We start from the raw sequence: 12,564 nt of genomic DNA on the forward strand, positions 1-12,564 counted from the left end.
CGTGTCTGGCCTGGAGGAGACACTACATGGGTCCACAGTGAAACCACGTGTCTGGCCTGGAGGAGACACTACATGTGTCCACAGTGAAACCACGTGTCTGGCCTGGAGGAGACACTACATGTGTCCACAGTGAAACCATGTGTCTGGCCTGGAGGAGACACTACATGTGTCCACAGTGAAACCACGTGTCTGGCCTGGAGGAGACACTACATGGGTCCACAGTGAAACCACGTGTCTGGCCTGGAGGAGACACTACATGGGTCCACAGTGAAACCACGTGTCTGGCCTGGAGGAGACACTACATGTGTCCACAGTGAAACCACGTGTCTGGCCTGGAGGAGACACTACATGGGTCCACAGTGAAACCATGTGTCTGGCCTGGAGGAGACACTACATGTGTCCACAGTGAAACCATGTGTCTGGCCTGGAGGAGACACTACATGGGTCCACAGTGAAACCACGTGTCTGGCCTGGAGGAGACACTACATGGGTCCACAGTGAAACCACGTGTCTGGCCTGGAGGAGACACTACATGGGTCCACAGTGAAACCACGTGTCTGGCCTGGAGGAGACACTACATGGGTCCACAGTGAAACCACGTGTCTGGCCTGGAGGAGACACTACATGGGTCCACAGTGAAACCATGTGTCTGGCCTGGAGGAGACACTACATGGGTCCACAGTGAAACCATGTGTCTGGCCTGGAAGGTGACAGCAGTCATAGTAGTCCTGTCTACTATGATCCCCCCTTGAACGGCCCTTCTAGGGTTTCTCTCCTCCACATTGCCCGTGGTGATTTTTTCCTATTGCTAGGTTTTTAGTGAGTTTTTCCTTTCCTTCGCTGGGGTATGTCTGGGAGTGTTGTTTTGGATTTCATGACAGGGTTTTTTTGTTCTTGATTTATTGTGATGTTTCTTCTTGACTTGTTTAAAGAAGACTTGTCCGGCCCATGATGGGGACATTAAGGGTTAACCCTTTGGTAGTGTGGTAGTGAAAGGGTTAACCTCGTAGCATACACCTATTGTGAAATCCCCCTGAGGGTTTGAGTGGCATCACCTACGTGTTCTTTGAATATGGCCAGTTTGACTGGTCTCTTCAGACAAGCCCTACAGGTGTTTCTTTAAATACCACCAGCAGTCCATCTTTCGAGGATAGCCCTTCACCAGCAGTTTCCCTACATCTACATGTATCTACTCAGTTTGAGTGGCAGCTACACTGTTGAACTTGACCCCCCCCCCCCCTCCTGCTGGGTGACTCCTCCTTCGATTCAAGTTGGATATACTGGTAAATGGTGCATTTATATAACAGCTTTACAATTTGTTCCTCACCTTTTACCCGTTCACTCACACACTCACACACCGACGGCGGAGGCGACCATGCAAGGTGCCGACCTGCTCATCGGGAGCAATTAGGGGTCAAGTGTGTTTCTCAAGGACACTTCAACACGCTGCCGGGTGGAACGGGAATCGAACCGAAAACTTTCCGATTACCAGGCGACCGCTCTACCTCCTGAGCCACTGTCGCTCGGGAGGTTTCGATTTTTTAATTGACTATTTATATACTGTATGTATTTATTTTTCTATTGCCTTGCTCTTGGTTTTTTTTTCATACAAAAAGGGTGGTTGTATGTTAAAGGTGACGCAGTGTATTGACATGATGTTAACTGGTACTGAGCGATGGGAGGAGGGCAGGTGGATTGGATTGGTTCCGGTGAGGGAGCGACAGTCTCTCTTCTACGGCACCAGATGAATCAGGGCCAACCCGGGCCAGCACTGGATAAGTGAGCAGCACTAGTCCACTTTCCCAATCCATAATAGTCCCCAGGAGTCCAGGGATTGGAACTGGGACTTGTCTATTAAGTTCAAACACATATATGGTTCATGGTGGGTACTTTCGACCACTTAGGACCCAAAGTGTAGATCAACACCAAGTCCTTCTTTTCGAGCGGTTTAAGCGCCGCCTCCAGAAAGGTCTCTTTATACGTCGTCTTTTTCCGTTGCCTCAGCATATTCTTCAGGAAGGTCTGCAGTGAAGACAACGGGAAAAAATGGAATACAAAATAAGTTAAATGAAATATTGTTGATTTACCTCAAAATCTAGTCCAAGTATGCAAAAACAGAAAAACACTCAAAAACAGAATTTGCATGCAGATTTGTCTACATTTTGGTGCAAGAACTAGAGTAAGTGAGTTTGAATATGGCCACCACCAGTGATGTCATCAGGGACATTGAATCATTGTGTCAATTACAGCTCCATGGAATGATAAGGTAGCAGTCCCTATAAGACAGGGTATTGCTATCTTCTCCGTCTACATCATTTCATGGTGCTGTAATTAACAGAAGGATTCAATATCCTCGATGACATCACTGGTGGCCATATTCAAACTCATTTACTCGCAATAACCGTCAAACTAAATGCATGTGTGCAAAACTGTTTAGAGTTTTTGGATGTGCGTGAAATTATGTGCAAAATAAATCGGCATTGTTTTTTGGTGACGTGCCCCTTTCATGGATAATGTGATACTATTTTCAATCAGTTGATACAGCTGATAACACAGGAGTTCTAAGTGACTTACATAGCTTATTAGGAAAGTAACAAGTGCAACGGCAAGCACCACTATGGACAAAACAACCAGGTAGATGTCCTCCATCAGGACGACTGCCTGGACCTCAGGACAACCTGTGAATAGAAATATCAAATCTCAAGTTATTTAGTCGTTCCCCCTGCACACAATATTATGGTCAAAATCAACAATTAACACAAGTTCACTGTCGCACACAATTTCGTTCACAAGCATCTTCTATGTTAACTCTTGGTTCATGGTGCCTAAAAATTATTTTGTTTTGATTTATGACAATGTAAAATAGAATCATTCTAACAATTACATGTATAGTAAATGTTCTGCAAACTAATTTCAGGCTTTGCTAATGTAACCAAATCGCCCTCATCTGAAACTGGGTAGTGCACCTTTAACATGATTTTCTCACACTTGATATTAAACAGAACAAATGCCCATTACATATTATAATATGTAATATAAAATAATAAAAGGTATCATTAGAACGTTGCCATTCTCCCCTTTCCAAACAGTTCACGATATAAAACAGAACGAGTCGGTCGAGGCCCAAATTCAATTCCTCACGAGTTTCAAATATCAATGAGAGGAGCGACGAGTAACGGTGACAGAGGACGTCCCTGACGCGCGAGGCTACCTGTCACGGTGAGTTGGACCAGTCCCTCTTGGTTCTGCTCTCCGACCCGCGCGGCCAGGTGACACAGGTACCTGCCGCTGTCCTCGAACGTTACGTTGGGCAGGACGATGTCCAGAGAGTTGTCCAACAGTTCCACTTCTCGTTCCAAACTGAGGTACCGTTGTGTGCGGCCTTCGGGGAGGCTGTGTGTCAACAGACCACTCAGCCCCGGGGAAGGGCCACCCTCGCTCACCTGGAAGATCAGACGAGTGGGACTTAACGGTATGTTCAACAAACCACAGGACCTCAAACCATGTAACCGTTTAGATGGGATATGTTGTTAACCCTTTCACTACCACACTACAGAAGGGTAACCCTTTCACTACCACCCTACAAAGGGTTAAACCTTTCACTACCACACTACAGACAGTTAACACTTTCACTACCACACTACATAAGGTTGACCTTTCACTACCACACTACAGAAGGTTGACCTTTCACTACCACACTACAGAAGGTTAACCCTTTCACTACCACACTACAGAAGGTTAACCCTTTCACTACCACACTACATAAGGTTAACCCTTTCACTACCACACTACAGAAGGTTGACCAAGCATTTCACTTAATGTACATGTACTTTATACGTGACAAATAAAAACAAACTTGAACTTGAACTTTGAGCTACTTTGCATCCTTTTCAGTCACTGCCTGAATCAAAGATTGTTAAATGATTGTGTTATGTATTGTGTGATGATTACTGAATAAACTACTACTACTACTACTACTACTACTACTACTACTACTACTACTACTACTACTACTACTACTACTACTACTACTACTACTACTACTACTACTACTACTACTACACAAACAGAAGCTGTTTACTCACCTTGTACCATCTTAAAGCCCGGTACTGGACTCCATCCTTACGATGAGCTATACATCTCAACACACTGTCTGCACCACATGTAGATGTTGTTTCTTCAACATTGTCCATTACATTCACGCCCATGATACAACTTATACCTACAGGACAAATAAAGAGCCTTGGTTACTTATAAATGAACATTTATGCAAAGAAATATTATACAAAGTAAAACAAATTGAATGTTTGGATTGTTTGGATTGTTTTGGTTGTTTTGATTGTTTTGGTTTTGACAGGTCTTTCAAAAACACTCTCAAAAAACACCTACGGGAGACTGCAATTCTAAACTGGCCCCTGTAAATGTCCTAACACAACCCCCCCCAATGTACAGTAAATGACCAAGTATGGTCTTGTCAATATTCCAATGTACAGTTTTGCTTGTTCAGTTGTACAGTGTCCCCCACCCACTCCTCCTACCCACCCCCCCCCCCCCAACCTCCTCCAATGTACAGTTTCTATGTCAAATGTATATACTCTCTTTTCTGGACTCTTTTCGTATCACAAACAGTACTGTATGCAAATATGGTATGTCATAAATGTATAGATGTAGCAGTACTGTCTATCTGTATGTCATGTATGTCATATATGTTATGATGAATTGAAAATGGGGGACCCTGATGTAAACAAGACGAAAGTCTTTCTCTGGTCTGCATCCCCTTAACAATTGTATGTATTGAGCTGTACTGTACGGTACCCATTCTGCAATCTGTTAATAAAATGTTCAATCAATCAATACAACAAGTAGGAGAATCAACTTAAATTCTTAAGTTTATTAATGTTACAACACACCTGAAGTCGTTCTGGAGCTAAAAACGTGAAAGAAATGGTGCAAATGATTATCATCTTTGTTGTATATGAACCGTTTTGAGTGATAGCCATAACTCACCAAATGCGAAAACGTGCAGAGATCTGAAGGTAAACATATTGTCGATCCCTTGTAGATGATGGGGAGAATATCCTGCAGTGTAAGCGCTGGTCTCTCGGCGTAGACGTGAAGTGAAAGAGTCGAGGTTTACATCCTACTTCATACTCAGAATCGGGAAGTGAACGTGATTTGGTCACAATCAGATCTAGTAAACCACGGGGCTTTCCCCCAACGTAATCAAAAGTGAAAGTACATGACGTCATCAACCATTTTACAATATAATTGTTTTGATGATTTCCGGAATCTACCATAATGACTGTGCTTAACGGCGGGTTGAGATCTGGTGACTGGCCCACGAAGATGGGTTACACTGTTACACATACCGATATTTCGTTATTATGACATAATACATGATGAATTGAAAATGGGGGACCCTGATGTAAACAAGACGAAAGTCTTTCTCTGGTCTGCATCCCCTTAACAATTGTGTGTATTGAGCTGTACTGTATTTTACCCATTCTGCAATCTGTTAATTCAAGTTTTCAATCAATAAATCAATCAATAGTACATCAACATTAAACTGCTCATCAAGCCATTCAGGGACCCATGGATGGAGAATACAATTTAAATTCGGATAGGAATAATTCATTCATGACAGGATGAAGGTGGTCACTAAGAATGACTTATGTTTGAACCCTTATCCTTTTGTTTTGTTTCACAGTCACATCTGCTGTGGTGGTGGAGATAAAACCGTACCACTGTTGCAAGGACCAGAACGTGTCCCTGTTGGCCCCCGAGACGAACCCCAGATGCGAGCAGAGCTGGGTCAAAGGTCATGGCCGTCCTCTCTTGTTCAATAGAAATAAGAATAATACAGAAAAAGAAAACACACAAAAATAATAAAACCGTGACACTTTCAGTCCACTGCGGGCTTCGTTGTAACTTCTCCAAAACGAAATCAATCACCTTTCTGGTGATTCAAGAACGCAACGAAAAATGTGGCTTACAATACAACAAATAAAACAAAACAAACTTCCGAAAGCAAAGAGACAAAGTACTAATAAAAAAATTCTAGAGCTCTCTAGTCTCTAATCAATAATCTAGAGCTCTCTAATAATTAATCTAGAGTTCTCTAATCATTAATCTAGAGCTCTCTAATCATTCATCTAGATCTCTCTAATCATTAATATAGAGCTCTCTAGCCATTAATCTAGAGTTTATCTTGACTGTCTATTTTGCTGCTGTCTATTTTATGCTTGTTTTATAATAATTGTATGTCTTAAAGTGTATCATTAAAGTGTATTTACCCCATTCACTACCTGACGCGTCTATATACATGTGGCTGTGTCACAAAATACTGTTTCCTGTCTCGCAGGCCATCGCCCACTTCAACGACAGTAAAGGGGAGTGCGCCGTCCCCTGCCTGGCCGTGTCCTCTGGAAACCTCAGCCTGGGCGGGTGGGTGTGATGCCAAGGCCAACGTCACGCTCGGCTCAAGAGTGTCTGTTCTCACGTGAGCCGCCTCTTCTTCTCCTTCGTCTTCACTCTTATCCTGTAGTAGGCCTATACTAGTTCAAGTTTGAGTTTTTATTTGTCACATATAAGGCACACGTATAGGGAAATGCTTGGTTCTGTATGACCTTCCTGAGAGTGTGCTTCATACATACAGTAAAAGGTTAAAGAGTAAAAGACCAAACACTATACAAAACATACAATATACAAAACTAAAATGTACAAAAAACCTAAATGCAAAGATGTGGTGTAATGTTTAAAAAGTGTCTAAAGTGAGTGAATGTTTAAGGAGAGTGTTTAAAGTGAGCGTGTGCAGCATTGTGGATGTTGTGTGCAGTGACTGAGTGTAGAATGGATGAGTTAATGTTACAGTGAGTCCACATTGAGCAGCCTGATGGCCTGGGGATAGAAGCTCTATATAGCTATAATAATGTGTGTACTCTCAGTTTAAGTTTAAGTTTAAGTTTCTTTAATAGTTGTCATACAGAAGTACAGAATACTTTTATACAAAATGCTTCTTACTGTTGCGCTCCAGAGACTGTGCAAGACAAGATAAGTATGAAATAAAATAACATAGTAAAATTAGAAGTAAAAAAATGAGGTCACAGTGTTCAGTCTAGACATATGTACAATGTTCGATGCAGAATAGACGTAGTTACCATACAATATACAATACTGTGCAGTGTACTAATATACAATACTATATAGTGCAAGGCAGAAATGGAGAAATGGGACGAGGTGCAATTTAGGTACAATTCACAGTAGGTGTACGAGTTGTAGTGCAAATCCTTTATCAATAAATATAAAGTGTAAGTGTGTTTGTGTGATCTAAAGTGTGGAGAGTGGGTGCTGCAGTGTGTTGTTTGTTTGAGTGAGTGTGTGCGTGTGGGTGTGTGTGCTGTGTGCATTTGATGGTTGTTGCATAGTGATTATTGTTCGTTTAGCAGCCTGATGGCCTGGGGCTGGCCTCATGTGTCTTAACCCTTTCACTGCCACACTACAGAAGGTTAACCCTTTACTATCACACTACCGACGGTTACCGTCGGTAGTGTGATAGTAAAGGGTTAACCTTCTGTAGTGTGGCAGTGAAAGGGTTAACCTGCTGTTGTGTGGCAGTGAAAGGGTTAACCTTCTGTACTCTCATGTGTCTTAAAATCAGAACGAGGCACTGATGGAGAAGTGGACCCACTTCTATCCCGAGGAATGTCCTGCCACCATTGACTCCGCGCTCGTCCCACCTGCAGAGAATCGCCACTCCCACTACGGTACGAGCTAAGAAAACACATACACACGCATACAGCGCTGTGGGATGGGATTCACCCCGGTGAAAGTGATATAGCTGAAATGTTGGCGCATTAATTGGGGGAGCCAGTGGCTCAGGAGGTAGAGCGGTCGCCTGGTGATCGCCTGGTGATCGGAAGGCTCCAGGCTCGATTCCCGCTCCTCCCGGGCAGCGCGTCGGAGTGTCCTTGAGCAAGACACCTTACCAATAATTGCTCCCGACCTTGCATGGTAGCCTCCACCGTGGGTGAGTGAATGGGTGAATCTGAGGAACAATATTGTAAAGCACTTTGGATAAAAGCACTATAAAAATGAATTCCATTTACCATTTAATAAATTGTAGCTATTTGCATATTAATATTAAAAGCAATCACACACACACACACACACACACAGGTAACACACCTGTAATGTCTCTTGTGATCATAATTTCCACTTCTTTCATTTGCAGGAGCTGGGATTTCATTTTTGGTGTTCATTCTGGCCATTCTGACTTTCTCTTGGAAATGGCACCAGAAGAAGAAGAAGGCTGGATGTGGCCTCCCGCAGTAATGAGGCTGGTCTTCCTGATGACCGCTGTCTTCCATGTCACCAGAAGAAGAAGGCTGAAGATGGCCACCCGCAGTAATGACGCTGGTCTTCCTGATGACCGCTGTCTTCCATGTCACCAGAAGAAGAAGGCTGAAGATGGCCACCCGCGGTAATGAGGCTGGTCTTCCATTAGAAGACTAGCAATAAGCAACGACTAAACTAATTTTGTCATGCTTTTCTTTTCTTTTATCGTTTTAACCTTTATTTAACCAGGTAAAATGGTTGAGATCAAGGATCTCTTTTTTACGAGCAAGACCTGACCAAAATGGCAGCAATAAAAATGATAAACCAAGTTACAACATACAGGACAAAACACAGACAGACAAAAGGATAAAAGGGAGAAAGCACGTAGCATCAGCATTATGTATCAATGCATTTGCAAACTCTCAATTCAGACGTTGCAAAGTCTGTGACATGAACAAGGTGACGGGGGCCTGTAGCTTCAGAACTCTTTTAGAAGTCTGTTCCAAGTAGAAGGAGCAGAGTACATGAAAGCCCTCTTACCAAACTCAGTGTGAGTTCTGGGGACTGAGGCATAAAGATAATCCTGAGATTGCAAACTGTAATCTAGATTAGCAGAGATAGGGAGATATGTACAGCGGTATAAAGGTAACGGACCAATAAGTGCTTTATAAATAAAGGTATACCAATGGAGAAGCCTACGAGCAGACAAGGACAGCCAGCCTACCTTGGCATATAAAGTACAATGATGCGTCGACAGCCAGTAATAAATCTTATGACACCATGATAAGTAGAGTCAAGCATATGCAATGAGGTAGAACTTAACTTTAATATGTTTGTTTACTTTTGTAATGTTTGTAAAGCACTGGTGTGTAGCCAGTCTTACATACAGAACCTATATCTATCATAACCACTAAGAAATCTATTTTATTGGTTTTAATTACAGAAATCTATTAACATTTTTCTGGGAGGTTTTAATGTAAATGCTCTGCTCTTTTTACGCCTGTCTATAATTATGCCAATTTTACAGCACTTTGGGCTGCAATTCCTGTATGAACGGTGCTATACAAATAAGGGTTATTATTATTATTATTATTATTATTATTATTATTATTATTATTATTATTATTATTATTATTATTATTATTATTATTATTATTATTATTATTATTATTATTATTATTATTATTATTATTATTATTATTATTATTATTATTATTATTATTATTATTATTATTATTATTATTATTATTATTATTATTATTATTATTATTATTATTATTAATATCATTATACCTAGTAAGGCAGCTATAATGCTTTTATATATAAATAACTTAATACTATAAATTACTTAGATTAATAATAGAATATTATTACTATAAGGCTTCATAGACACAGTGTGGTCATACATCAACTACATTTCTATTCAATTGCAAAGTACTTAAGGTCTTGGACAAAGTACTGTGTCAAACCCATAGCGTTCAGTTCTCTACTACCATGATATTATTGTGTGTGCCAACGAATGAGGACTAAACAAATGCAACAAATGCAAATAGTCCTCAAATATGGCACAACACATTACAGTAAACGTAGTGGAAACGATGCTTCACGTGGAAGGTAACAGTGGCTGTTGTCGTTCCACACCGCTCATCAATTGCAATCATGAAACTCATCCATCTGCCTTTCCCTCCGTAAAGGAAAGAGCGGATAGTCTTTGTCTGACTGGCGGCAAAACACTCTCCCTTGAACACGATGGCCAAGGAGCAAAATCCTTCTTCCGTCAAAATGTGAATTAAGTGAGAGAAAAACTATTATAAACAATTAGGATTGAAATTACATATAGGTCCAAGGTTGACAAACCTTAAACCGACATGCATTAAATGGACCTCTCAAAATGTTATCCTCCTGCCTGAGCACTGTGTCTTATTATATATATATTATATTACATTATATTATATTAAATATAATGTAGCAGGGACCAATAATGACTCTGATCTGAGATTAGATGAAATCATGTGATCCGAAATCTTAAAATCTTACTTTTCAACATCTCTTGTGCAAAAGGGCATGTATTACCACATTACGTATTGTTGCTAGAACACTAAATAATAACATATTATTGTTTACAATGTTTTTTTATGAAAAAAGGGGGAAATGTCTAACCTTACCGTTTCTAGATAGGTAATTCTTTCTTTTGTTTTCAACAATCAACTGTACCCACTATCCAACAAGTGGTTTATTACGGGTAAATGTATACATTCGCCAACTGTACATTGTGTACATTTACTGGTTAAAGATAATGTGAAGTGAAAATAACTTTTGTCTCGTTATCCCATGTGCAACTACTGTGTGTTGAAAATGTACTCTGTATGACAACACCAGAGGGAGAGGATCATTGAACTCAGTAACATTGAATGCAACATGGGAAGTGAGTAAAATTACTAAATCTGTTTTGTAAATCTTAAATCTGGTTTCAGTCAGCTGATACCGGGGGCGTGTTAAAACTGCCTCTGGCTTTTGTTCTGATAATTGAGCTATTAACTGGCAGACAACAAACCCGACCAATCTTTCGCTGTCGACTAAAAACACACTTCTTCAATCAATATTTGAAATGAAGGAAAAAAAACACTAACCTTCTTACTGTCTTATACTATCATGCACTCTTCCTAATATACTAATATGCCTCTACTAATATGCACTCAACACTGCAGCACTCAAGTTTCAACACTTTGATGAACATTGTTACTCAACTGAAAGAGTTGTACCTTCCTGATGACTTGTCATACAGAACTTGTAAGTCACTTTGGATTTTCCCTAAAATACAACCTGGAAGAACCACTACTTCTTAAACTATTGCACTTTGTTGATATCAACTTTATAGTATAGTTTACTTTATCTTATCATATCATATAATAATAAATAATATATTAATAATAATATGTGATATTATATCAGAAAGGAAGGGAAAACACATAAATAACTGGCTGCCATATTTTTGTATTCCATACAATTACTGTATTTATTTGATTTATTTTACCAAATGTATGTATTTACAAATGTATGTATTTACAAATGTATGTATGTATGTATGTATGTATGTATGTATGTATGTATGTATGTATGTATGTATGTATGTATGTATGTATGTATGTATGTATGTATGTATGTATGTATGTATGTATGTATGTATGTATGTATGTATGTATGTGTATGTATGTATGTATGTATGTATGTATGTATGTATGTATGTATGTATGTATGTATGCATTAAGAACAACAACTAAATGTGTTAAATATGTTATTGCACTTCATCACACACTGTGCCTTCTTCTGTTCACTATGCTCTGTCAATGCACAAATAAAACCATTCCTTTGGAGTTTCTATAATGAAATTGTCATTTTTGAGTAATAAATAAACAGAATAGTCTAGCAAGTATGTTGAAACCTAGATGTATTTGCTTTTCGCTGTTGAAACAGTGAGTGCGTATACAGCCAAGATATGCGGGCGTGTCCCATGAGTTTTGAATCCACAGAAGAGGAATGTGTAGCGGAGGAGGTGGATGATTGACACTCTCCACTTCCTCAAACACTACCTGGTCCTTTGGCACTGAACACTGAACAGCTACTTCGACCGGGCAAACGGACTACTGACTGATACGACTCTGAATCGTCACACAAGCATATACACACAAAAGCACCTTAAGTGACTTACACACCACACAAGCACACTTATTACATGCACACTGCTGCTAACATATACCTTGTATTGTATACGTTTGTATAGATAGAATATACGTTGTGTATTATGTTTAGTCTATAGTCTAGACTCTAGTTTATAGTTTTAGTTTATAGCTATTTATACAGTTGGCATAGCATAGTTTGTATAGATAGAATATACGTTGTGTATTATGTTTAGTTTATAGTGATAGTTTATAGCTATTTATACAGTTGGCATAGCATAGTTTGTATAGATAGAATATACGTTGTGTTTAGTTTTATAGTTTAGTTTATAGTTTTAGTTCATAGTTTATTTATAGCTTATCTAGTTAATATTTGTATGTATAGTTATAACTTATAGTTTGCATAGATAGAATATATGTTGTGTACTATGTTTACAAATCTACTACGGTTGAGGAGCCGGGAAAAACAAGCATCTCACGTTTTTCTGAATGTATGTACATTTAAAAAATCTGCGACAATAAAATAATCTGAATCCGAAAACAGCTGCTCAGG

At 39.7% G+C, this 12,564-nt stretch overlaps 1 protein-coding gene across 1 annotated transcript; it reads right to left on the minus strand.

The window, feature by feature from the left end:
• Window positions 1-484: 484 nt before the first annotated feature.
• On the minus strand, window positions 485-5,111 carry LOC311246088 (uncharacterized protein). The gene is made up of 5 exons (XM_084336162.1): window positions 5,008-5,111; window positions 4,086-4,222; window positions 3,212-3,443; window positions 2,575-2,678; window positions 485-2,022 (listed from the first exon to the last, which is right to left on the minus strand). The coding sequence occupies exons 1-5, from the start codon at window positions 5,042-5,044 to the stop codon at window positions 1,861-1,863; spliced, it is 672 nt and encodes a 223-aa protein (XP_084192288.1). The 5' UTR covers window positions 5,045-5,111; the 3' UTR covers window positions 485-1,860.
• Between the last annotated feature and the right edge of the window lie 7,453 nt (window positions 5,112-12,564).

Source organism: Notolepis coatsorum (assembly GCF_963971535.1).
Source record: "Notolepis coatsorum genome assembly, chromosome: 19".
Classification (NCBI taxonomy): Eukaryota; Metazoa; Chordata; class Actinopteri; order Aulopiformes; family Paralepididae; genus Notolepis; species Notolepis coatsorum.